Source organism: Triticum dicoccoides, chromosome 7B, assembly GCF_002162155.2.
Source record: "Triticum dicoccoides isolate Atlit2015 ecotype Zavitan chromosome 7B, WEW_v2.0, whole genome shotgun sequence".
NCBI lineage: Eukaryota > Viridiplantae > Streptophyta > Magnoliopsida > Poales > Poaceae > Triticum > Triticum dicoccoides.
The window spans coordinates 748,773,815-748,797,352 of NC_041393.1; the positions used below are offsets into that span (position 1 = coordinate 748,773,815).

The 23,538-nt window shown below is 45.4% G+C and overlaps 3 protein-coding genes across 3 annotated transcripts; 2 read left to right on the plus strand and 1 right to left on the minus strand.

Moving 5' to 3' along the window:
* The first annotated feature begins 2,621 nt into the window (after positions 1–2,621).
* On the plus strand, positions 2,622–5,427 carry LOC119340741. Its single transcript, XM_037612663.1, has 13 exons — positions 2,622–2,853; positions 2,947–3,090; positions 3,176–3,289; positions 3,417–3,497; positions 3,639–3,757; positions 3,869–3,970; positions 4,066–4,185; positions 4,292–4,345; positions 4,434–4,500; positions 4,578–4,631; positions 4,757–4,831; positions 4,944–4,976; positions 5,209–5,427. The coding sequence occupies exons 1-13, from the start codon at positions 2,743–2,745 to the stop codon at positions 5,305–5,307; spliced, it is 1,173 nt and encodes a 390-aa protein (XP_037468560.1). The 5' UTR covers positions 2,622–2,742; the 3' UTR covers positions 5,308–5,427.
* Positions 5,428–7,819: 2,392 nt separating this feature from the next.
* On the plus strand, positions 7,820–10,122 carry LOC119337993 (transport and Golgi organization 2 homolog). Its single transcript, XM_037610284.1, has 5 exons — positions 7,820–7,994; positions 8,265–8,454; positions 8,907–9,113; positions 9,440–9,634; positions 9,813–10,122. Exons 1-5 carry the CDS (start codon positions 7,912–7,914, stop codon positions 9,951–9,953), a joined length of 816 nt encoding a protein of 271 aa, XP_037466181.1. The 5' UTR covers positions 7,820–7,911; the 3' UTR covers positions 9,954–10,122.
* Positions 10,123–10,945: 823 nt separating this feature from the next.
* On the minus strand, positions 10,946–12,940 carry LOC119341558 (probable tRNA-splicing endonuclease subunit Sen2). Its single transcript, XM_037613433.1, has 2 exons — positions 12,476–12,940; positions 10,946–11,843 (listed from the first exon to the last, which is right to left on the minus strand). The coding sequence occupies exon 2, from the start codon at positions 11,838–11,840 to the stop codon at positions 10,971–10,973; it is 870 nt and encodes a 289-aa protein (XP_037469330.1). The 5' UTR covers positions 11,841–11,843; positions 12,476–12,940; the 3' UTR covers positions 10,946–10,970.
* Between the last annotated feature and the right edge of the window lie 10,598 nt (positions 12,941–23,538).

Below are 23,538 nucleotides of genomic sequence, written 5' to 3' on the forward strand. Positions count from 1 at the left end.
TGGCGATTCAAATGAGAGCCTTAAAGAGATCGACTGTCCCAAATTGTGCATATTGGTGTGTAACTAGAATTCAGAAAAAGAAGAAAATTGTTGTGATTTGGGCCCATTTGTAGCTTAAAAGGGCCGTCAAGGTGCGTTGGGGGAGCAAAAGAAAGTAGAAATTCCTATTCTTCGCCAATCGATGTACGAATTGTTGTTACAACGCATCAACACCTGAATAGCGGACCAGCCCATCTAGCCTAGTTGTTCGCCGTGCGAGCATAAGTTTCTACCACATTTTGTTTCCATTATTTTATTTTATTTTATTTCATTTCTCTATGGTTTTCGATGGTTTCCTTTTTTATTTTTTCTGTCTTTTATTTTTCATTTCTTTACTCCTTTAAATTTTACTTTTTCATGTATTTTCTATTAAAGCATGGACATTTTTATAATTAATGAAAATATTTTTTAAATCATGATTAATATTTTAAAATAAAATTTTACTTTTTAGAATCTTGAATATTTTTTGAAATTTTTAAATTGAACTAATTTATAATTTAGATCATGTTTTAATAAATTGTTCAATATTTTTTTTTAAAATGTTAAAATTTTAAAACATATAGTTTAGAAAATTAAAAATTTTGAAATTCGTTAACTCTTTTACAATAATACTTGTATCTATAAAAATGTTTATTTTGGAGCCAGGAACTATAGATTTTTCCCATGGGCAATGACATTTTTGGCTTTGGACGATGTTAGGTTGGACGGTCCTGCCCTCTCCAGATATTACTCTAGCAGCGTATTGTTTTGCTTTCGGAGGTTTGCATACGACCTTGGATGAAAGCGAGCCAAAAAACAAAGTTGCTCGTTTTGACGGTATGGAGAATCTTCATATTGAACACTTCTTGTATTTGAAGTCATTTTAGTTACGACGTTTTGTTTTTGGAGGATGTTAGGTCGGACAGTCCGCCATCTCCAGAGTTTACTCCAACAACATATTATTTTGGTTCCAAGATTGCATATGACCTCAGATAAAAATGATCCAAAAACCAAAGTTGCATGGTACGGAGAACTTTCATTATTGAACGCTTCTTTTTGTTTGAGCTCATTTTAATTGTTTTTGTCATGCCAACAGAAGGGGGGGGGGGGTACTGTGTTAGGGTCCCGTTGAAGATGCCCTAATCACCCCCATCTTTGACTAGAGAAAAAAATGAATAGGTCGTTTAACCCATGCAACTAAACAAACATATTTGATGTCCTACCAAATGTTTGCAGACTCCAAATGATAAGTGCCACATGTCAGGCGCGTGGCACTCCAGCCCTGACGTTTTTCGATAGCAATTCCAGTCCCGCAAGGATGGCAATTTTCGGTGACACTCGACAAGTTTTTGTCAAAAGATAAACTGAAGTACGAAGTTGTCATGCTTGCTAACTAAAGTTGTCATCCTCGCGTAACTAAACTTGCCATAAAAAAACGTCTGGAGTTGTCAAGTGCTCGTGCCTGACGTTCGACACTTATCAGGGTCCTTGCAGATAACCTTTCTTTTATAAAGGGTGGTTTTACTTACTCAAAATATAGCATCGAGGGATACAATTATAATTAGCTACACCTGGCGATGCACACAGCCAACACACACAAAGAAACACGGTAGCAAATAGCCAAGTCATATAAGACCAAAGCCACTCTAGAGAACATATTTGTTAAGGAATTTGTTTGATATGATAATAACAGTTGCCACTCTAGAGAACATATTTGTTAAGGAATTTGTTTAATATGATAATATGAGAGAGGAAGCACTCCAATATCTCTCTTCCTATTATATGTCCTTCTCCCGCTCTAACTTACTTAGTACTAACCTTAGGTGGAAACATAATGACTAAAGAAGCAAACTGGATAGGTGTTGAAATTAATTATTCTTTTTGTTTTTTATATATAAGCAAAATATAATAAATAATTACGGCTAAGCAAAATAGATAACACGGAACATAATAAAAGTGATACAAAACATATGGAGTTGAATACACCTCCTCGATAATGGCGACAGAAAAAGTCTTGATTGCTACAAGGATAAATGTTTCCGAAGTTTTTGAGGCATATATAAGCAAAGGTTGGACGAGAGGCGGACAGTGGAGCCCTGGTGAGCCCCGGCACCCTACTGTTCTAGGTGCCTAGAATGGGAGATGGCTCACCTGTTGACGATGTCCTAAACTAGGGGGTACTCATCACGTCGTCTCCCGAGTCCGTGTGTATCACGGTTTCCTCGAGGGCATAGCTTAGGGCTGGGCATGTCAAGGATAGCTTGTACATGCTACGGAACAATTGAAAAGTGAACTGAGTATGGAATAGCAATCAATATTCACCCTACCAAACACGCCCATATATGGTGGTCCAAGGTAGCGTGGAGCTCTCCTCCAAGGCTCCAACAAAGCCCTCCAGCAAAACTTCTCAGATTTACTTCCAATATATACCCGCAAAGAAAAAAAAGATTTACTTCCAATATAAAACTGCGTGGAGACGTTTTTTAAAACCCACAGGGGCGCGCGCCCACGCTCCCGTCGCTTGAACGAAACAAAAGCCAGCGTGCGTGCGCATTTGGGTCAGTGTACAAGTCAAACTTACGCATCTCAAGGCTCAATGCACACCCAGGATCGATGCTAGCTACAAAGTCTTCTTCTTCTCCACGCCCCTAGACAAAGCAAGTCTTCTTCTCCACCGCACCCTGCCCACCTGCATACATACATACGGAGCACACATATACATCCATGGAGCTGGCGAGGACGAGAATGAAAGCGAGCCCGGTCCTCACGGCGCTGTTCGCGGCGGCGGTCGGGTTCTTCGTCGGCGTTTCTTTTCCTGTGGACATCACGCCAAAGGTAAGCAAAAAACGCCGATTCCGTATTGGCTAACTCTGAGCTGATTTGATCTGAACAAAACGTGTGTTGCCTTCTTTGGGACTGTTTGTGCAGCTTCAGTGTGGCCTCCTGCCTTGGAGCCGCGGCGGCGATCCCGCCAACTGCAGCTTCAGTCACAGCAGCACGCTGGGCAGACTGTGGGGGGCGCCGTTCAGGAACAGCAGCACTGGTGCCCCAAATGCCACCGGTTCAGCACCGGTACATTGAGTTTCTGAACTTTCTGAATGATCCAGTTTAACTTCGTCCCAGTTAACTAAATGGTTTCTTGATCAATGGATTGTAGGTTGTAGAGGTTGCGGCAGCAAAGCCTGGAGGCTCAGAGAGGCGTCTGCCACCGGGGATCGTGGTCTCGGAGTCTGATCTTCACCTGCGCCGGCTCTGGGGATCCCCGAGAGAGGTACGACTTGCCTTGCATGTTCAGTTTCCTTCTCCGAACAAGCTAGCAGAGTCCGTTCTTCAATCTTGTCAGATTGGATCTTGTTTCATTTCATCTTGAATTCATGGTTTCATCATGCAATGCGCAGGACAGCGCTGCTGGGAAGTACCTCCTGGCGCTCGCCGTAGGGTACGCTGAGAGAGGCAATGTCAATGCAACTGTCCACAAGGTAATTAAGGGAAGAAGAACTAACAAGAGGTTCTTCAAGGTTTTGAGTGCTTCAGCTGCAAGCACTATTTTTCAGTGTTTCAGCTGTACAACCCCATGGTCATCAGTTGTCTGACTCTGACCATGACCATTGATGATGCAGTTCTCCGAGAACTTCGACATCGTGCTGTTCCACTACGATGGCCGCACGACAGAGTGGGACGAGGAGTTCCAGTGGTCGAAGAAGGTTGCCCACGTCAGTGCCAGGAAGCAGACCAAATGGTAACATCTAACTGTCCGTCCACTCGCCGCTCTGAATTCCACTCCGAAGTGCAGACAGGTGCACTGACGATCTTCAGACTTTTTTGCCTGAAAACAATAACAACAACGAAGGTGGTTCGCCAAGAGGTTCCTGCACCCGAGCGTGGTGGCGCCCTATGACTACGTGTTCGTGTGGGACGAGGACCTCGGCGTCGACAACTTCGCCGCGGAACCGTACGTCCCTCTAGCTGTATGCATGCTTTCCTCTGAGCTCTGAATTTATATTGTGGACGATGAAGAACAGGTAGGTTGTGGATGCATGGTTTCAGGTACCTTGACATCGTGAGGAGGCACGGGCTGGAGATCTCGCAGCCGGGGCTGGACACGACCAAGGGGTCGGCGCCGATGTACGACATCACCGCCAGGAAAACCGGCAGCGAGATGCACAAGTAAGCATGCCTTCCAAGATGATGCATAGTATAGTACGTTTCCAGGCAACATGGTAGCACAGTCTGAATTTGGGTTGTCTTCCACTGCAATGCCATGGATGAACAGGACAGATGCAGGGGGTGAGCATTGCTGGGACGTGCACAAGCGGCCGTGCAGCGGGTAGCTAACTTAACTGAATTCTTCACTCCGGTGCCGTCTTTGTTTGCGATTTCTCATTTTGAAACTGACGATTCAAGCATGGATGCAGGTTCGTCGAGATGATGGCGCCGGTCTTCTCGAGGGATGCGTGGAGATGCGTGTGGCACATGATCCAGGTGTGTCTGATTGGTGCACATGATTGAGATTTTTGGCTTGTATGATCTGAAAGGAAGGACGATGTGTTTGGCTGCAGAATGACCTTGTCCATGGATGGCCTATCGACTCCTATTTCTGGAGATGCGTCGATGTAAGCATATAAAATAAGTCTAATTATCGAGCAGCAGTATATGAAAATATATCATGTATGCATATAGGAGTACCTAACAACATTTTGATGTACATATTAATTTTTTTCTCATTTGAATCTGGCAGGATCCCGAAGAGCAGATTGGCGTCGTAGACGCGCAGTACGTGGTCCACCGTGCAGTCCCGACGCTCCAGGGCGAGGTGATTGTGCAGATTTTTTTTGTCAGTTTAAACTTTAAAGCTTCAATGTCAAAACCCGTTTGCTCTGTTTCCTATGCTCATTTTAATATCTCTTCTTCTTCTTCTTCTTCAGGGCGACAAAGAAAAGCCAGGGGGCCGTTTCGAGGTACCTCTATTATTTTTGCATCTCTATAAAATATGCAAACTATCAATACTAGTCTTAGTTAACATATATATGATGTGTTAGTGAAGAGGGTTATTGTTGTGTTTAATAACGTCATATTTGTAGCTTTAGCTTGAGATTGAAGGTCTTTTCCTGCTTTTATATTAAATGACTAAGCATATGCTACTACTTTCAACCGTACCTTCAAAATAATTGTGTTTGTCGCTTATGATAGGTAAGAGCGCGTCAATTTGAGGAGCTGGAGGCCTTCAACTCTAGGTTTGCCAATGCGGACAAGGAGCTCGCCAACAGATCGTCGTCAACACTGAATTAGTTTACATAATTGATTGCAAGAGGATAAACCCTAGTTTCTATCAATGGATTCTCGATTTTAAACCAGCCAGGCTAATTCCACACAGCTACAGCATCTGGACACTACTGAACAAAGCCCATTTCGAAGCTGAATTATAGGCCAGATAGACTAATGTTAATTGGGCCAAGCTTGGCCTTTTTCAACATTTTTCACTCGATTTTTTTAGAAAATGGAACACATACTAATTTTCAGAAAAAACTCAGGAATATAATCTATTTATTTCCACACAGGAAATATATTGCAGCTGTTATTAAACACTTGCTCCGTGTTCAGCTACAACCGACTGTAACTCTCATAAAAGCAACTCCCTTTAACCTCTAGACTCTAGTGATTCCTCTACTGTAACAAATAGCAATTTTAACCACCAGAGCAACACACAATCCATCATTATATAGTAAAAACAAGAATCTCAAGCTGATAAAAAAGTACCGAAACCTGGGTACAAAAACAGAAGCATAAGTAACAAGATGACAAGCAGCAGCAAAATCATGGTGTTTCTGGTTGCAGCAAGAGCAGAGGTCTCACCAACTTTTTCCTCCATCCCCTTATTTGTTTCCATGGAATTGATTTGCACGGGGGTCATCATAGCCGCCCATATGCGTACGCCCGCACGTTATAGCAGCGAGCATTATTGTTATGGTGGCAATAACTAAGGGTGCATGAGAGCTGGCGAGAAATGTAGCAGTTAGCAATTGGCAGCCAAGGGGCAGTAGTACCATACATATGCATAATGGCAAGGGCATGGTGACAGAGTAATTGGGCAGCCGACATTGTAGGTTGAGTGACCCCCCACAGCCTATGTGGGCACTTGTGTGATTATCCTTCTAATTTTGCTGACCCATAATAAATGTTCCTTTTTTATTCAAGCAATTTCATGTCAAAAATGAGCAGGTGCACGCCTCAATTGTTGTAGCATGGGTAGCACTGACAAGTACCAAGTGTGCACCAAAAATGGGGCCAGACTACCTCTTAGGCTCTTACTGTCTGTTACACGCTGACGATTCCACGAGCAACCACCACTGCATAAGTAGCCTCTGAAAGTGCCTCCCCACCAAACAGGATGAAGTTGTCTGCTTAGACTGAATTAGTGAGAGTCAACAACTTACCCGATTCGGCCGTCCTTACCAAATGCTGGGTACCATCCTCCTAACACCAACAAAAATACATTAGTCGTCCTACAAAGCTAAATAAAGCTAAGCATCAACGACGACTACACTCATTAAAGGTGCAGCAGCCAAATATCTCGTTACTACTTGTGGTAAAACTGGGGGGGTGCAGATAAGCAGTGAAGTTCAGTGCATAATAGTGGCCAACAATCTCCCGAGACTTTGTTTGGTATGACATCCAATTCATGTCAGCTCTAGAAGGCAGTGATGTAATGGATAATTAAGAGTATGATGACCTGAATGTTATCATAAGGAGATATAAACCATGTACCTATACCGTGACCAGAAAGTTACTGGTTTTCCTTCCCCTTTCATCAACAGTAGAAAATTAGACAACTTGTCAAACCAGTGGACATAACATATGACCCCTCTGCAAAACCTAAACCACGGCGTATGCGTAATCTTAGTTTTCTGGGAAAGATTGCTACGGATCAGCAATTTTTTAATTACTCCACTTCATGTCTATCTCATGACATGATAAACATGACCGAGGCAAAGAAGAAAAGTATGTTGCTGCACACGAAAACAAAATTGACTTGCCTGGAAGCAGATAGGGCAGATGATGTATACCTGAAAGGCGTGTTGTTTTCCTGGAGTGACACGTGTGGAACCATCAAAGCCAACTACCCACAGGGTACAGGTAGGCGGTTTCAATACGCTACGGCCCGGAGTCATATGCTTGGAAAGACCAGGCCGTTGTTTACCACTTGTGTATATCCGATTCCAGTCCAGTACAGGAGAGTGATCCAGTCAAGACCTCACTTCCATTAAGATATGGATCAGCAAGATCATTCTCCAGAATCTACAGAATTTGTTTTGCAGATCTGCCTGCTAATCACTCATTGTATGAATCTCGACCCTAATAGCGATTCACGTGCCTTGTGCTTCTGTCCCCAGAAATAATAGAACAGCAACCTACAGGAAAAGAGCATCAAACTTGCATCTCCAAGCAAGCACTAAAAGTGGTATAGTTAGCGTTAATCATGGTAGATGCTGTCCCCATTCTGAGCCAAGGGGATGGGCCAAACTGGGAGTTATCCTGAAAGAAAATACTAAATATTTCCCCACTATCACACAAGTCAAGCGTACCTGTAGGGAAGAAGTTAGTGGTAAGTAGGGGACCCTCAGGACCAGAGATGCCAGGTAATAGCCTGGTAAGTGAGCAGGATGGCACTCTCTGACAGAAGAATAACAGACTGCAGAGCACCTGGTTTGTTGCAGGCAAATAATGTAAGGCTCTCTGTGGGCTCTGCTCCTCTTCTCTCTCCCCTTCAGCCTTCTTCCTATAAATACAAAGGCATGTACGGGGCGAAGTATCAGGTAAACACACACAAACACACAAGGCGCACGGTTGCGAAACAAGGGAATTATTTAGAAGCAGGAAGGAACACCTGAAGCCATGTGTATCGCTGCATGGATTTGGCAGGCTCACCCACAGCATCAGCTCCTGCTTCTGCTCAACAGAGATGAGTTCCATAGCAGGTACAGGATTGTTCATTTGGTATCACTGATCCTTACGGTATCCCAATCTGAAAGTAACATCTCAGCATTGTGAGCTTTTGTTTTGGAGTTTGGCCCTTCCCTCCTGAATTACATGCTCCCAGATGACAGCCCCATGAATCACAAACCGTATTTCATGCAAACATTCAGATCCTAATGCTACTGCTCACTTCCTTCACTCGGCCACATCGGAAATTCTAGTTGCAGAATAACAATGTTATATGTTCATCAGCTGTTCTTCATGAATTGCAGGCCTACAAAGGCAGTAGGATGGTGGGGGGAGGGCTCAATGAAGATTCTTGGCGGCAGGGATGTACTTGGTGGAGGAACATGGATGGGGAGCACCAAGGATGGCAGACTTGCCTTCCTGACCAATGTGCTCGAGCCTGATGCGATGCCTGGCGCACGCACTAGGGGAGACCTGCCCCTCAGGTTCCTGCAGGTAAATCAAAACTCAAGTTGGTGGTTGTCAATGTAGGAGACATGCACATGATAAGAAAGATATGTTTCATTTGTACAAACAGAGTTGGTGTTTTGTACTATGCTTTCCTTCAGAATCTTTTTTATGTGCTGAAAGTCGCTATCTGTCTAGTGTTTATTCCATTCTTCTGAGTTCTGATGGTGATTGGTACAGAGATTGCTTACATCAAGACAAAGACATAAAATCCCATTTTTAGAAACTAAAACTTTACCTTTTAAAATATTTTTAGTTGCTACTATTACAATGGTTAAACTGCTGCCGTCCTTCAAAAAATAAGCATTCATAGGATAATTCATGAATTCATGGTTTTACAGTTTAAAACATGCATATGATGTGCGCTAAGGATGAGCACAATCAGCATCGAATCATCTTGCTCCAAACATAAGCATGAACCGCAGATCTGTATTGTGCAGGGCAACAAGAGCCCACTGGAGGTTGCAACTGAAGTCGCAAAAGAAGCTGATGAGTACAATGGCTTCAACCTTATACTAGCTGATCTAACCAGGAATGTCATGGTTTATGTGTCAAACCGGCCAAAGGGGCAGCCTGCGACGATTCAGCTCGTCTCACCAGGACTCCATGTGTTGTCCAATGCAAGGCTAGACAGCCCTTGGCAGAAGGTAACAGAACTACTCCATGTCCAATAGCTAGAATGGCCAATGAGGTGTCCTTTGTTGATTTTACTTGTACTGCACTAAGAATCCTAAAGGAGAATTTTGAGCTGGAAAAGATGTGAGAAAGCAACATGAAAGCCTTTCAAGTACTTCCCTAGTTATACAGGGCAGTGCATTTAACTTAATTAATAGCACTGCATGTACAAGCAGCAAGACAGGAGTAGACAGCACATGATTGCAAGCCACTCTGTCTTAGGGACCATTCAGTATACTATAATGTGCCAAGGAACACAGTGCAGACAATTTTTCATCATTGCCTATATTGCTTGTAGGCAATTCGCCTTGGTAAAAACTTCAGGGAGTTTATAAGGAAGCATGGTGATGATGAAGTTGAAGCGAAGGATATAGCTGACAGACTAATGACTGACACCACGAGGGCTGATAAAGATAGGCTGCCAAACACCGGTTGTGATCCCAACTGGGAGCACGGTCTGAGCTCCATCTTCATCGAGGTGCAAACTGACGAAGTGAGCATAAAATCTTTGACTTGATTGCAGTTTACAAGTACATTCAGAGTTGAATTATCTTTAAAATTATGCCTATTAACCACTAAAATAGCACGTAGATGTTCTAGTACAGAACCCTATATCGATACTGCAATGCTATATTTACTTACATTTTTTCACATGTTTCTGTTTTGCAAAGGGGCTCTATGGGACAAGGAGCACAGCAGTTCTTTCAGTGAACTATGATGGAGAAGCTAGCTTATATGAGAAGTACCTCGAGAGTGGTATATGGAAGAACCACACAGTGCATTACCAGATAGAATTGCCAATGCGCACCTAAAGGCGGGAGCCTCAAATAGGAAGAAAGAATGAATAGCTACCATTGTGCATGCTGTTATTTCCACAGTTGCGCTTTAAGATCACATAATGATCTCTAATTATGGCGATTAAATTATTTACTGTATGCGGATCTATCCATTCAGAGACAGCTCAAGTCAAATTGTTGAATACATATAACAACAACAACAACAAAGCCTTTAGTCCCAAACAAGTTGGGGTAGGCTAGAGGTGAAACCCATAAGATCTCGCAACCAACTCATGGCTCTGGCACATGGATAGCAAGCTTCCACGCACCCCTGTCCATAGCTAGCTCTTTGTCGATACTCCAATCCTTCAGGTCTCTCTTAACGGACTCCTCCCATGTCAAAATCGGTCGACCCCGCCCTCTCTTGACATTCTTCGCACGCTTTAGCCGTCCGCTATGCACTGGAGCTTCTGGAGGCCTGCGCTGAATATGCCCAAACCATCTCAAACGATGTTGGACAAGCTTCTCCTCAATTGGTGCTACCCCAACTCTATCTCGTATATCATCATTCCGGACTCGATCCTTCCTCGTGTGGCCACACATCCATCTCAACATACGCATCTCCGCCACACCTAACTGTTGAACATGATAATAATATGATATAATATGTGTATTTACAGACTTCATGTTGCCACCTCTGTCTATGATCATACATGCTTCACAGACATTGTACCTTCAGTTCTTCAATACAGTAGATATCGACTCTGATGCTTACTAAATGTATACTTAAGGCCTGAATGTGTTCAAGTACTAAACACTGAAAGTATATAAGTAAAAATGTCTGCAAATATTTGAAGAAAATGTATCTAGTGTACCTCTTTTCTTCAATAGGCTGGAGTGCGGTGGTCATTCAGAGGTTTCTAAAGGCACAGAAAATGCCAGTCCAGAGTTCTGCAGTCAGAAACAGTTGTATGGATATATGTATGCACCATTCATAGAAATCTTTCCAAAATGCACACCAATAGGAGTACAGAGAAATATTTAGCTTTATTGTCAGAATATCAGTTTGTATACAAGTAAGCTAGAAAGAACTGTGAAGCCTAGTATTACACCCCAATAGTTGAAAACTACTCTTTCTCGTGTGTGATCCTGTTCTTCCTTATTTGCTTCTTCTCTGGATGGTTCACATCGCTGCTCACGGCACTGCTGGGCTATCCACCTAGTAATTGTTCTCTCATGAACAACCAGTTGTTCTAAACAGTCTGGGGAGCTCAGTTCACAAATACTGCTGGAGACTGTCAGAACCAACAATGTCTTGGCCACACTGCCAGAGGCTCGGAGTGCACACAGAAGGTCAGACCACACCTTGAGGCGGCCACACCTACCGCCGAACTCCACTCCTTCTGGAACTACAACCACAGCAAACTCTGAGTGGACGAGTGCTGGGTGATGACGGTAAGCTACAAAATCTGCGCCATACTGCAAACCTGACCGCACCACCCAGTTCTTCGATCTGAGATGTGAGTATGCCTTGTACATCTCAGGAAATGACTCTGATGCGGAGCATAAGTGATCCCACAGCTCCCCTTCACTCAACAGCTTCTTGCTCTCCGACACTGAGATGCACTTCAAACCATGGTAAAGATAGAAGACCTCCTCAGCCCCCAGCTGGAACCACGGTTTCTCTGCTTCGGCAGTATCCAGCGCGCGGCCAAAGGCAGCACGGTTAAGAAGTAAAGCTTGCTGCAGATTCACACCGAGGGTCGCATCCCTGCCCCGACTAGATAAAGTTGCCACAAGTTTCGAGCCTTTCAGCGAGGACTGGAGCTCAGCAACAATGCTTGACATGGGGTGAGCTGCTGCCAGAGCTGCAAAGTCCTTGCCGTCTTTGCCCTTCTTCCATCTTGGACCCGCCATGTCCATAAGCTGAGAACAGAAACAATACAGTGTCAGCTACAGTAGCCAAGTAACGACAGATGAAGCAGAAGCACGTCGATTGTTAACTTGTACTCTATCCGGTTCACGAGTACTCAAATTTCTTGCCATTGATTTGGCCTCATGGTTCGTGCTCCACAAGCGGCGGCCGGCTCTCAAGGGATGAACTCCCGTGCAAGGCCAGCTAACATTGCGGTGGGCAGTACAGCTCAAATTGCAGAGAGTAAAATATATCTGGATATACTGAATTACTGATAGTGTAACCGAGTCTGAAAAGTTAGCTTTGTTTGACATCTGAACTTCCATTTTTAGGTTGTTGGGAGGGCGAAAACAGCCGGTGATTATCGGATTATTGGCATTGACACTGATAGCAATGAGTTAGATTTTTTTTAGGGAAATCAATGAGTTTGATTTGCTATGATTATAGTTCCTGTAGTTCTTTTCATTGCACATTCCAAGCATAGAAACTAGTAGCATGTTGTAAAAAAAAATATCCGGTTTAAGCCGCATGATTTCTTTTGTACAAATACTGAAGAAAGCAACCCACATTGACCACTTCTGCAGCCATGTGAGTGGAACTAGGTAAGGAGAGAGCAGCAAAGAAAGGGAAGTGAGGAACGGACCCAGCAAGAGACGCCGTCGAGGTCGCGGGGGCCGAGCCAGGGAGGGCGCCCGAGCAAGGGCTGTCGAGGTCGCCGCGCCTTCGTCGGGGGCGTGGTCGAGCGGGCGGCGGCGAGCGGACTTGCAGGCGACAGGCGGCGCGGGGGCGAGCAGAAGACTGGGCGGGGCGAGCGGGGACGCGGGCGGGAGGACAGGCGGAGGTCGATGGGAAGCAGCGCCGCCGCCGGCTGATTCGGGAGGCGGAAGAGGAGGAAGGAGAGATGCGTACGTGGTGATAGGGTTAGAACAAAAGGGTATATCTGTCTTTTTTAGGGAGAAAAGGGTATATGTTGTAATTCGGTATTAAAGAGTTTTTTTTTAGAGAAGGTAATAAAGAGTTGAGTGTTGTGTTGGCACTTTGCTACTCCCTATAGTTCTAGATACATCTCTTTTTATCCATTTTGATGACAAGTATTTGTGGACGGATGGAATATTTATTAAAGTGGTATTTTGGCATGAGAAAGAGTGAAGTAGAATCCTACTTTTTTCATTTTGGTTTCTACTAGGGGTATTTTCACAAACAATATAGAAACGAGTATATTAGATTGTTGCAGGTCTGGCGAGGGAAATACAAGACACTTATTGTGTGGTGTAGCGATGTAGCCCCTTCGCGGCGGAGGGAGGAGTCTAACGAATGAACTAGGGGGCAGAGAGGAAGCAGCAGCAGGCGTCAAGAGAGGAGGCGAATGTGTGCAAGGGCGAGGGGAAAGATTGAGCCCTCAGGGGTGACGGTCCGAGCACGGGACGGGGCAGTGGTAGTCATGCAGCACTCTAGGCGGTCCGGGCGTTGGCATTGCTCTCTCCTCTTGCTTTGTGGTAGCTTTCGATAGTGGGGTCCATGTGGTTTAGGAGAGGGGCATGTGAGGTTCTCGCTGGAGTTTTTTTTTTTCAATCCATTTTGTGAAATCGAAAGATATGAACTGGCAGCTTTGTATGGTGCGGATAACCGGGTCGAACGAGAGAAAGTCAGAAAGAAATGTACGCAAACCCATTTATGGCAACCTCACGCATCGCGCCAAACTGGCATATATAGCCCACCCATGGCACCGACAGGCTAGCACGCGTACACATAGCCGAATGAGCCATCATATATACCCGGCCAATCCAACACAATGTCGATAGGTGGTCCGACCACGCCATCATGTGCGGACACCAAACGCGGGCACGACCAAAACCAGCGCATAACGGTGGCCCCGGCGGGTCGCCCGGGTGTGCGCAATTCTGGTAGATCAGACTACGCAGAGAGCACCCGAGAGACCCCCACAGCACACCATCGACAAAAACGAACTACATGGAGGGTACTCGCTCCTTCGAAGAGCCCTAGGAGGCGGGCACTCTAGTATCCTTTATAGGAGTAACATGTTGCATTGTTTTTCTTATTATTTTTCCCACGAGGTTTAAAGGAGTTTTAGCAACATATTTATACTATTCTCCTCATATTTTTCCCACGGAATTTTTGAAAAGAGACTTTAAAGACTATACAAGGTTTTCTCAAGATGAATGGCAAATGTACAAGAAAACTTTAATGGTAGATTATTCAAGAAGCAGTGATGTACTAGGAGTGTTAGGATTAGTTTAGCACGTGTTGAATTGTTAATTATCACGTACTCCTTCTATAAACTAGAACGCTCTTATATTAATTTACAGAAGGAGTACTAATTAGTGAACCGTCATTAGGAACTATTGTGTCCATCACCGCACCTTTTCTGTACGGATGCAACCTTTACTTTTTTCTCTATTTTTCTATAATCGATGCCCCTTAGAGAGGGCTTTATCATATATTCCATTGATGTCAAAATATAAGACGTTTGTCCAGAGAAAAATGTCATATATTTTGGTACGCAGGTTGTACTACCTTCGTTCTAAGATAAGTGTCTCAATCTTAATATAATTTTGTTAGCAAAATTAAGATACTTATTTTGAAACAGAAAAAGTATATATATATATATATATATATATATATATATATATATATATATATATATATCAATCAATTAAATCCGCAAGTGTTGGTTTATTTGTTATCTATCTCGATCTCACTTTAGAGCATTTCCAACAGCCGCGCTAAGCGCCGCGCACAAAAAACATGTTTGCCGCGCGGGCTTCGGCTGGTTTAGCGCGGCCTTCAGCGCTGGCTCCAGCAGCCGCTCTATAATGCAGCGCGCAAAAATACAGCGCGCGCGACTCGCCGGGCATTTTAAACATATATGACATTTTGGACACAAAATGCGTTTGAAACATTCATCAAAATGCAATGAACATGTGAAATTTGACACAAACAAGTTGATGAATAAAAGTTCATGCCCACAAGTTCAAAATCATGCCCACAAGTTCATCCAACCAAGTTCAAAATGCAAACTAAAGTTCAAGACATAAATGAAAGACACATCAATCATCTTCCTCGTCTTCGTCCTCATCTTCCGAAGACGATTCTTCCGCCTTCGAAGATGAATCTTCCTCCCTAACCTCATCACGTGAAGCTCCGACGGTGTTGGCAAGATCTTCAACGGCATCTTCATGGGAATGTGTGTGAGGAGGCACATCGAAAGACATTCCACCCATGGCGGCCGGAGGTGCACCCATGCCTCCCATGAGAGAAGCAAAACCCATGCCTCCCATGGCGGCCATAGCGTCGGAGGGTGCTCCAAAGCCACCCATGCCTCCCATGGCAGCCGGAGGTGCACCCATGCCTACCATGGCTCCGAAGCCACCCATGGCGCCAGGGCCACCGCCACCCATGCCGCCAAGGCCACCGCCACCCATGCCGTCGAGGCCACCGCCACTCATGCGGATCATGGCTCTTTTTTGGATCAAGACTTCTTCACATGCAAGGTTGACGTATTCCTTTTGCGCATCATTGAATAAAGATGTGTCCAAGAAGAACAAGTGCTTCTCCCATTCCAACAACTAAGCTCGCTCCTCCATGCCCACCTTCCTCTCCTCCAATGCCACTTTCCTCTCCTCGGCGGTCACCCTCCTCTCCTCGGCTGCCAACCTCCTCTCCTCGGCCGCGGCATCTTGGTTCCTTGCCATTTTCCTCACCTCGTTGGCTTCTTTTCTTGCCTTCACAATAGCTTCCATAGCAATTTTGAGCTCATCATCACTTTTCCTCTTCTTCTTTTCGGTTTTGTCTTTCTTGCACCCATCCGGTCATTTTGGCTTCGAGTATGAAACCGAGTTGGGTGTGGGGCTTCTCTTGCCGTCATCACTTGATGCATCATCCTCCTCCTCATCATCATTCAACTCAATTGTTCACTTGCGTTTGTTGCTCAAATGCAAATCATCCATACCATCACGCTTCTTCCATTTCTCATCATCCTTTAACACTTCATAGCAATGAGGCAAGGTAAAGATCCTTCCTTTCTTGATCTTCCCCTTCTTGGTTGTCCTCGTCTCTTCTTTGAACAAGTTTTGTGCAATGTTGTACTACAAGAAAAACAAAACAAGTTAGCACTTCGGACACCAAAAACAAGTATGATGAACATATATGAGATGCCACTTACTCTATCATCCTCATTTGTGCCACTTGGGTTAATCTTGTCAACTGCCTTTTGTGCGGCCGCCCATTTTTTACAATCCGAGTTGATCGTCGACCATCGGGACCGAAGTGATCTCTCAGAGCGGTCAATTCTACTCACGTTGTGAGCATCAAAGTGTTCTTTCATTCGCCCCCAATACGCATCTCTACTTTGATCACCTCCAATGGATAGATCCCTCGACACTTGCAAATAAGTATAGCATAGTAACTTGTCATCGTTGGTGCTGTAATTGCCCGCTCTTCCTTTCGGCGCGTCGACAATGCCCTCACCCTCCTCGTCCACCTCAAACTGATGGTCTTCGAAATGGATGTCATTGGTTTGAGACCAATGCGAATTGTTGGACCCAACACCCATAGTTGACATGTATGCATCATCGTTGAGACTACAAAGTTTTTTGAATAATGCAAATAAGCTATCTATATGTGATGATGCATTGAAGAAATAACAAGAAAAGAAAAGTTGGAATTTTTTTCACCTTGGGGCATTTCGTCGAACACGTGGTGCGCGTCGGCGGCCGGCTCAACGAGTGAGATCGCCGGCGCTTCGGTAGCCGCCGCGGCCGTCGAACGCCCTGCAAGCTTCTTTCCCCTCGCCTTCGTGCTGCCGGAGCCGTCCGCCGCCTTGTTCTTCTTCGTGGATGTTTTGCCCTTCTTCGACCGCGCCGCATTGGGGAGCTTCGACGGTGCGGCGGCGGCACGGGACGGCGCGGGCGCGACGCCACCCGTCGCCATGGTCATCCGTGGCGGCAAGAAGAGGCTGCGCGCGAGGCCGACGCTCGGCGGAGCTTCGGCGGTGGCGACGCCAACGCTCCCCGCGCTAGGGTTTCCGGCGGCGGCGGGGGGTCGCGGCTGTACAACGGGGTGAGCGGGGTGCCGATGTGTGCGTCCATGGGTGGCAAGGCGCCGGCGTGCGCGGGGCGTAGGAGGAGGAGAGAAGAGAGTGCAGCGCGAGCGCTCGAGTGTGCCGCGCGCGGTAACGGACGCCCGAAATACACCGCGCGGGATAGTGCTTCCGACCGCGCGCCCAACTCGTTATAGCGCGCGCGCTGGAACGGCGCGCGCGCTGGAACGACCCTCCGCGTTGCGCGCGCTAAAACGGCCTAATTTACGGCGCGGCGCTAGTTTAGCGTGGCTGTTGGAGATGTTGTTAGCAAAGACTCCCTCACGCATGGCTCACAAAACGTGGCCCGACCCAGCTCGTACTTTTCACTCACGCAGGCAGAGGAGATAAGGCTAACCAGGAGCCCACTCGGTCACGCTGGCACCCTGATTATTTTTATTGGATGGCAGGTTGCAGAGAAGAGAAGCGTTGCCCACCCGCATCGCTGTTCACCCGGACGATTAGTCCCACCTCGCTAAACGAGCAGCAGCCGGACCAGCTTAAATATCCTGCGCACGCCCCGCTTCTCGCCGAGCGTGGTAGCGCGCGCCTGTCCCTCCAGCTAGGGGAGGGCAAAGAGTTGGTGTGTTGGGTTGGTGGGCTCGAGCCCGTGGCAAAGGTCGTCCTGCTGGAAAGAAGTGCAGCAGGTTGCTGATGCGCGCGCTGTGGGCGCGTGCTCGCTACTGGATCTTGTGGTGCCTGCGTGTGACGCAGGCCGCATCCCACCTCCTTTGTGAAAGGAGGGAATGGCCCGCCAGTGAGACGTCACTGGCGTGGTGTGGAGTTTGGCCCAAGAAGCCGCCCTATGGGCCGTCGGGCATGTGCGCCGCGGGAAATGTTCCCCGGCCGTAGCCCAGATGTGTGCTTGGGTTTCCATAGAGAGATGGCCTCGGGTGGCCTGCTTTCATGGTCCACGGGTTCGCACACTTCAACCCCATACACCAACTCTTTTTTTGTTTTGCAAAAACAATTCTCTGTCCACTCTTACCAAAAAAAAAAAACTGGAATCTTCAATATCATGCTCTGGAATAGATTTTTGTTTCTTTTGAAAAATTATGTAAGAAAAATTCTGCAAAAAATATTCATTGAAAGAGGCACTCCCACCTCCATCGTATTTATCCATTATTGCAAAAGAAAACTTAAATATTCAATATCATGTTCTGAAATTGATATTTATTTTTGAAAATTTCATCTAAAGAAACTTCTGCAAAATAAGTCTTTGAAAGAAGCACTTTCATCTCCGTCTTATATATCCACTCTTTTGCATAAGAAAACTAAAATCTTCCATACCATGTGTTTGAAATTGATTTTTTTCCTACATAGTACTCCTTATGTTCCATAACATAATAGAGTTTCAAATCCATCTTATATTTTCAAGTTTTGCAGAAAATGTATTGAAAAGTGATTTTGCCGTCCGCCATGACAAAGGTGAATTTTTTCCTACATAGTACTTCCTCTGTTAACATAATGCACATTAAATTCCATCTTATATATTCATTCTTTTGCAAAAATATGTATATTCCATACCATGTTCTAAAAATTGATTTCTGCCTTCCGCATCACATCGGGTAGCGGCATGTCGATGAAGCTGGCAGAGAGGGCTAACAGGGACTTCGGGGATGTGTGTGCGCGCATGGAAGCAGCCGGCGCTTAGATGTCATCAGTAGCGGCTTGGGTGATAGGTGAGCCACCATCATCCGCTTCAGATGCTCGAAGAAGAGGGTGTTTCCCTCATGGTGGATTGGGCCGTGCCCGGTGATACGGTAGCAGCGAGGAAGGTGAGTATCGTGGCACTACGACTTGATGACGAGATGGCGAACGTCGGAGAGCCACGGTGGGTGTCGATGGCGTCCCAGATGAAACATGACAGTGTCGAAAATTGGGTGGCACTAACGGCAACATTGGAGACCGAGCCCATGCCGAAGGAAATATTGATCACACAGCGAGAAAAAAACTATGCTTTCTGTACATGTGCCATGATCGCCGAGGCACTGAAAGCTGCATTGGACTCCTACTGTGTCGCTTCGGGGAAAATGGTGAGTGTGGAGGAATCTAGCATCTTTTTTTAGCCCCAATAGGAAAGTGGAAGATAAGGCGCAAATTTGCACATTCTTGAATATTATGACTAAAGCCCTCAACGACAAATATTCGGGGTTGCCAACCAACGTGGGTATGGACAAAAGTGACTGTTTTGAATTCTTGATCGATCGTATTATTATGAAAATTAGTGGATGGAAAGAAAATTTGATATTTGTTGGAGGGAAGGAAATTCTCCTCAAGTTTGTTGTACAAGGTATTCCCACCTATGCCATGTCGGTCTTTAAAATTCCTATATTTTTTTGCAAAAGAATCATTGACGCGATGTCGCAACTTTGATGGAGTGACGAGGACAAGCAGAAAAGGATGCATTGGATGTCTTGATGAAAAATGTGTGTTCCAAAAGATCAAGGAGGTATGGGATTCCGTGATATTCACTATTTCAATCTTGCTTTGCTAGCTAAACAAGAGTGGCATCTACTGGACAATCCTGATTCTTTATGTGCATCTATATTGAGAGCTAAATATTTCCCTGATGAAGACCCGATGAATGCAAGATTAGAAAAGGGCTCATTTTTTACCCGGCAAAGTATTATGGCGGGAGTTAATTCATTGAAAAGTGGGTATATCTGGCGAGTGGCAAATGGATAGAATATGATATTTGGAAAGATGCTTGTATTTCTAATTGTGCAAATAGGGAAAATTACTAGCCGCGATCAAAGTATTGAATTCATGATCGAGTGCTTTTCCTAATATACTGAATATATATTTTTGCTTCATAAGGGTAAATTTTTACAACATCATTGGGTTTATTTCTTTCTGTGTCATTTGAACTTACCTATCCTTACATGTAGGATTACATGTAGGAGCATGTACCTGCATCTGCATTGGCCCTTGCTGAGATAAACTTGGACTGAGATGCCCATGTAGTTTTATCTTCTGGACTGTTCCTGTTCCTGGTAAGAAGTTCCACTTAGCTGGACAGGAAGTGTTGCTCTAAATTTCTCCCTCCACTTCGTTCATTTGGAACACCTCGCGTCGATGCGATGACTACTGAGGATATGCCTTGTTGCATACTATGCCATGTGGATTTGGTCATGATTAACTGAAGTTACATTTCAGAAAAAATGACTAGGTGATTATGCCGTGGAGTAGTTTAGTTGATCTAGATTTGACCTATCATTTTCATTGGATAGATTTCCTGTAAAGATTTTTTAGCAACCTTTCCAAGTAGTTATACTATAAGTTGTAGTCTTGTTAGAAGAGTTTTGAGGTGTACTTCCTGTCAATAAATGTGTCCTTTTCAGTTTGCTTATGTGCATTATTTCCGTTTATCTGAATATAACCTTACCGATATAGTTTCGTTACTTCAATTTGAAATTCACTACATACGAAAATGACATCCCATATAGATGGGGCACTACGGGAATGGTAAGTATATAAGACAAGCCTCTATATAATAGTCTTATATATAGCACATGTATCTCGAGACTTAGGTCGATCTAGACGTAATTACATGAGCCGTGAGATTGAGCGGACATGGTATGGGATTTGACACTGACCGCCAGGTGGCGGCTGCTTCGTCGGCATGAGCCAGAGATCTAATCAACACCTCAGAACCGACGACGAACAGATGGAGCTTCCATGTTGTGCCCGATGGCAATGCGACAATGCCCTAGCGCAGATATATAGGCTGCGGCAGAATCAGGCAATCAGAGGTGCTGGAGGTGGGTTAATCTAGCTAGCTAGGGCTGGAGCACTATACATACACGCATACAGCATTGTACATCCATGCGAACAACAAATTTCTTGGTTGCCTAGTGGGCTTGGGCCTCAGTCTCTCCGTAGTTGCCAGCTAGGCCTCTTGTATGTTTTTAATATGGCCAGAAATAAATCACCCTGATGATTAGTACCACCTTGCTAGACGACCAGCGCTAGTACCAGCTTATATACCCAGCACTCGTTCGTCAGCATGTTCGAGCGTGGCGGCGCGCGCTTGTCGCTCCAGCTACATCTACGGAGGGCTAAAGGGTTGGTAGTGTGGGGTTGTGGGCTTGGTTGGGAGCCCGTGGCAAATTAAGGTCGGGGCCCTGCCTGCTGCGTGCTCGCCCCTACTCTCCTTATCGAGGAGAGAACAAAACAGCCTAGGCCTAGATAGTCGGCTCCTGGGACCTGCATTCAGGCCTGTGCGCTGTGGGAATACTTCCCTAGCCGTATAGCCTAGCTAGCAGCGGTTAGAGTGCTTTCCATGCTGCACGGGTTCGCTCACTCAACTCCATATGCCAACTCTTTTTTCTTTTTATTTTATAAATCTCTTGAAAATTTATATATCCACCTTTTTTTAATCAAATGCTCTTTATGCCAATTTATATTGGCGCGAGGATGACAATTTTAGTCCACAAGCACGACAATTTTTCTAGCAAAATAGGAAGTGAAGCGGATTTGCCATGTTCGCCAACATAATTTTCCATCCTCGACGAACACAATTCACCATGAAAAAACGTTTTATTTGTCATGCCTAAGAACTTGAGGTTCCCTGGATATACGGATCAAAAAAATCGTAACCCACAGCCTAGTTGCGTTATTGGATTTTCACAAAGATATGGGGCAAGTTGCATTAGTGGAGCACAATTGACGGTGCATGATCAGCCACCGCAGGCGCCGGGATTATTGTCGGAGTCGATTCCGACAGAGTTCGTGTAGGGGGTCCCGAGCTAGTTGCCTAGATGTGATGGTAACAAGGACCCGAGGTTTAACCCAGGTTCAGGCTATCCTAGGAGAGAAAACCCTACATTCTACTTGTGTTGTATCGATTTGGATGGAGTACAGAATACATATTGATCTACCATGAGATCTTTGTGTCGTCCACGAGCCCTACCCCTCGGTTTATATAGGTAGGGGGGGGGGGGGTTCTAGGGTTACAATTAGGCTGTACATAGAGGGTAAAACATGTTGCCGACAAAACTGGTCACATAATGGACAACATCTGGAGTAGACTTCATAAGCAGTGAGCGGGTCATATAAATCTAGCGAATTTCTTGATACCGTTTTCCACTGAACCAGCCCGAAAGATAGATCAAGTGCAATCTACGTACCGGTGCATGATGTTGATTGCGACAAAACCGGCACTGCATCAATCTGTAAAAAAATTCCTAGATTGCATTGGGAACCCATCATTGGACTATGTCCAACCACTGAGAAAGCAAGCCCTTGAAACAACCTAGTAGCACATAGAATCCACAAAGCATACTGAGTACCCCACAAGTTGAACTAATCCTTGCACCTCGTTTGCCATATGCATGGGTTGGAACCATCGAATCGAGGTAAATTGATGCGTGGACCATGACCAAAAGGATCAGTAGGTTCCCGGTGGAATTTAGCGGAACAAGAAGCGGATGTAGAGCTTTGGTCGGGTCGCATACCTCGTGTCGAGGGAGGAACGTAAGGAAAGTGATCCTCCCACACCCCCTCCCCCCCAAGTTTGTTGTTGCAAATTGGTGCCCATCCAGGCCGGACTTGCCACTCCCCGTCGGCAATGGAAATGTCGCTGGGACCTCTCCATGGGATGGGGAGATGACAAGAGCAGCACGGTCCATATAGGTGCAGAGCTCATCGATCCATACCGATCGACAACTTGAGTTCATCAAGCCTCGACGACAAATTTCCGATAAGCGAGCATACCGTCTGCACCACCTCCTCATCCTATCGCTTGAAGCGGGCTTCTAGCAAATTAGCGAGGTCGGTCTGGAAGAACTCATAGGCGTCCCTCATTGAGGGCGACAAGCTCTCCATGAGCTACTGGAGGCGGCGATCAGCGAAGCGTAGGACATGGGGATGTCGAGGAATCTATTGCACCCGGACCTATAGCTTTGATGCCAGATTGTAAGTACTCAAACTAGATTGCAGGAACTATCCTAGGTTACAACATGGATCTGGATTTGATTACAGAGGAAGCTCAAATTCAAAATGGAGGATCATAGGAACACACACCACACACTATCCTATCCTTTGGCTGACATGCCCACTCTGGCCCAGCGACACGCCCTAGATCTCTCATGTTCCTCTTGGGCCTGGGCCGAGCTTCATCAGTTTGGCTAGCTTGTAGCCTCTCATGTGTCTCAGCCATGTCCTGTACATTATCAGTTGTTGTCGCCCTTGTACGGTTGCTCTCTCTCTCTCTCTCTCTCTCTCTCTCTCTCTCATTCATGCGTTGACCAATCGCACGTAGGTGGACTTCTATTTTGTTAATTTAACCCTGAATTATTCGGCTGGATGTAGCTATATTCATGTATAATTTGTACATGCCGGTAATAATATATATGAAGTGAGGTGTGCCGGTTGCCATCATCCCATCCCTATGCACGTTGCCAAGCACTCAATATTCCAAAAACAGTTCAATATGACAAGATAATTCATTATATGTTTTTTGGGTGAATATTATTAATTACATTTCACTTTTTTCGATTAACAATCCTTCGTTTGCTAAGTGCGCATGCCGCGCACGTGGTCACCGGCACACGGGTCTCATCGACCTTGTGATCGGGGTGTGCTCCCATTTGGCACAATTACAT

Coding starts and splice junctions, on each gene's coding strand:
- LOC119340741 (XM_037612663.1), top strand. CDS start 2,743: ATGGAGCTGGCGAGGACGAGAATGAAAGCGAGCCCGGTCCTCACGGCG. Junction 4,346..4,433: donor CACAAGCGGCCGTGCAGCGG/GTAGCTAACTTA, acceptor GCATGGATGCAG/GTTCGTCGAGATGATGGCGC. Junction 4,977..5,208: donor AGCCAGGGGGCCGTTTCGAG/GTACCTCTATTA, acceptor CGCTTATGATAG/GTAAGAGCGCGTCAATTTGA.
- LOC119337993 (XM_037610284.1), top strand. CDS start 7,912: ATGTGTATCGCTGCATGGATTTGGCAGGCTCACCCACAGCATCAGCTC. Junction 7,995..8,264: donor AGAGATGAGTTCCATAGCAG/GTACAGGATTGT, acceptor CATGAATTGCAG/GCCTACAAAGGCAGTAGGAT. Junction 8,455..8,906: donor TGCCCCTCAGGTTCCTGCAG/GTAAATCAAAAC, acceptor TGTATTGTGCAG/GGCAACAAGAGCCCACTGGA.
- LOC119341558 (XM_037613433.1), bottom strand. CDS start 11,840: ATGGACATGGCGGGTCCAAGATGGAAGAAGGGCAAAGACGGCAAGGAC.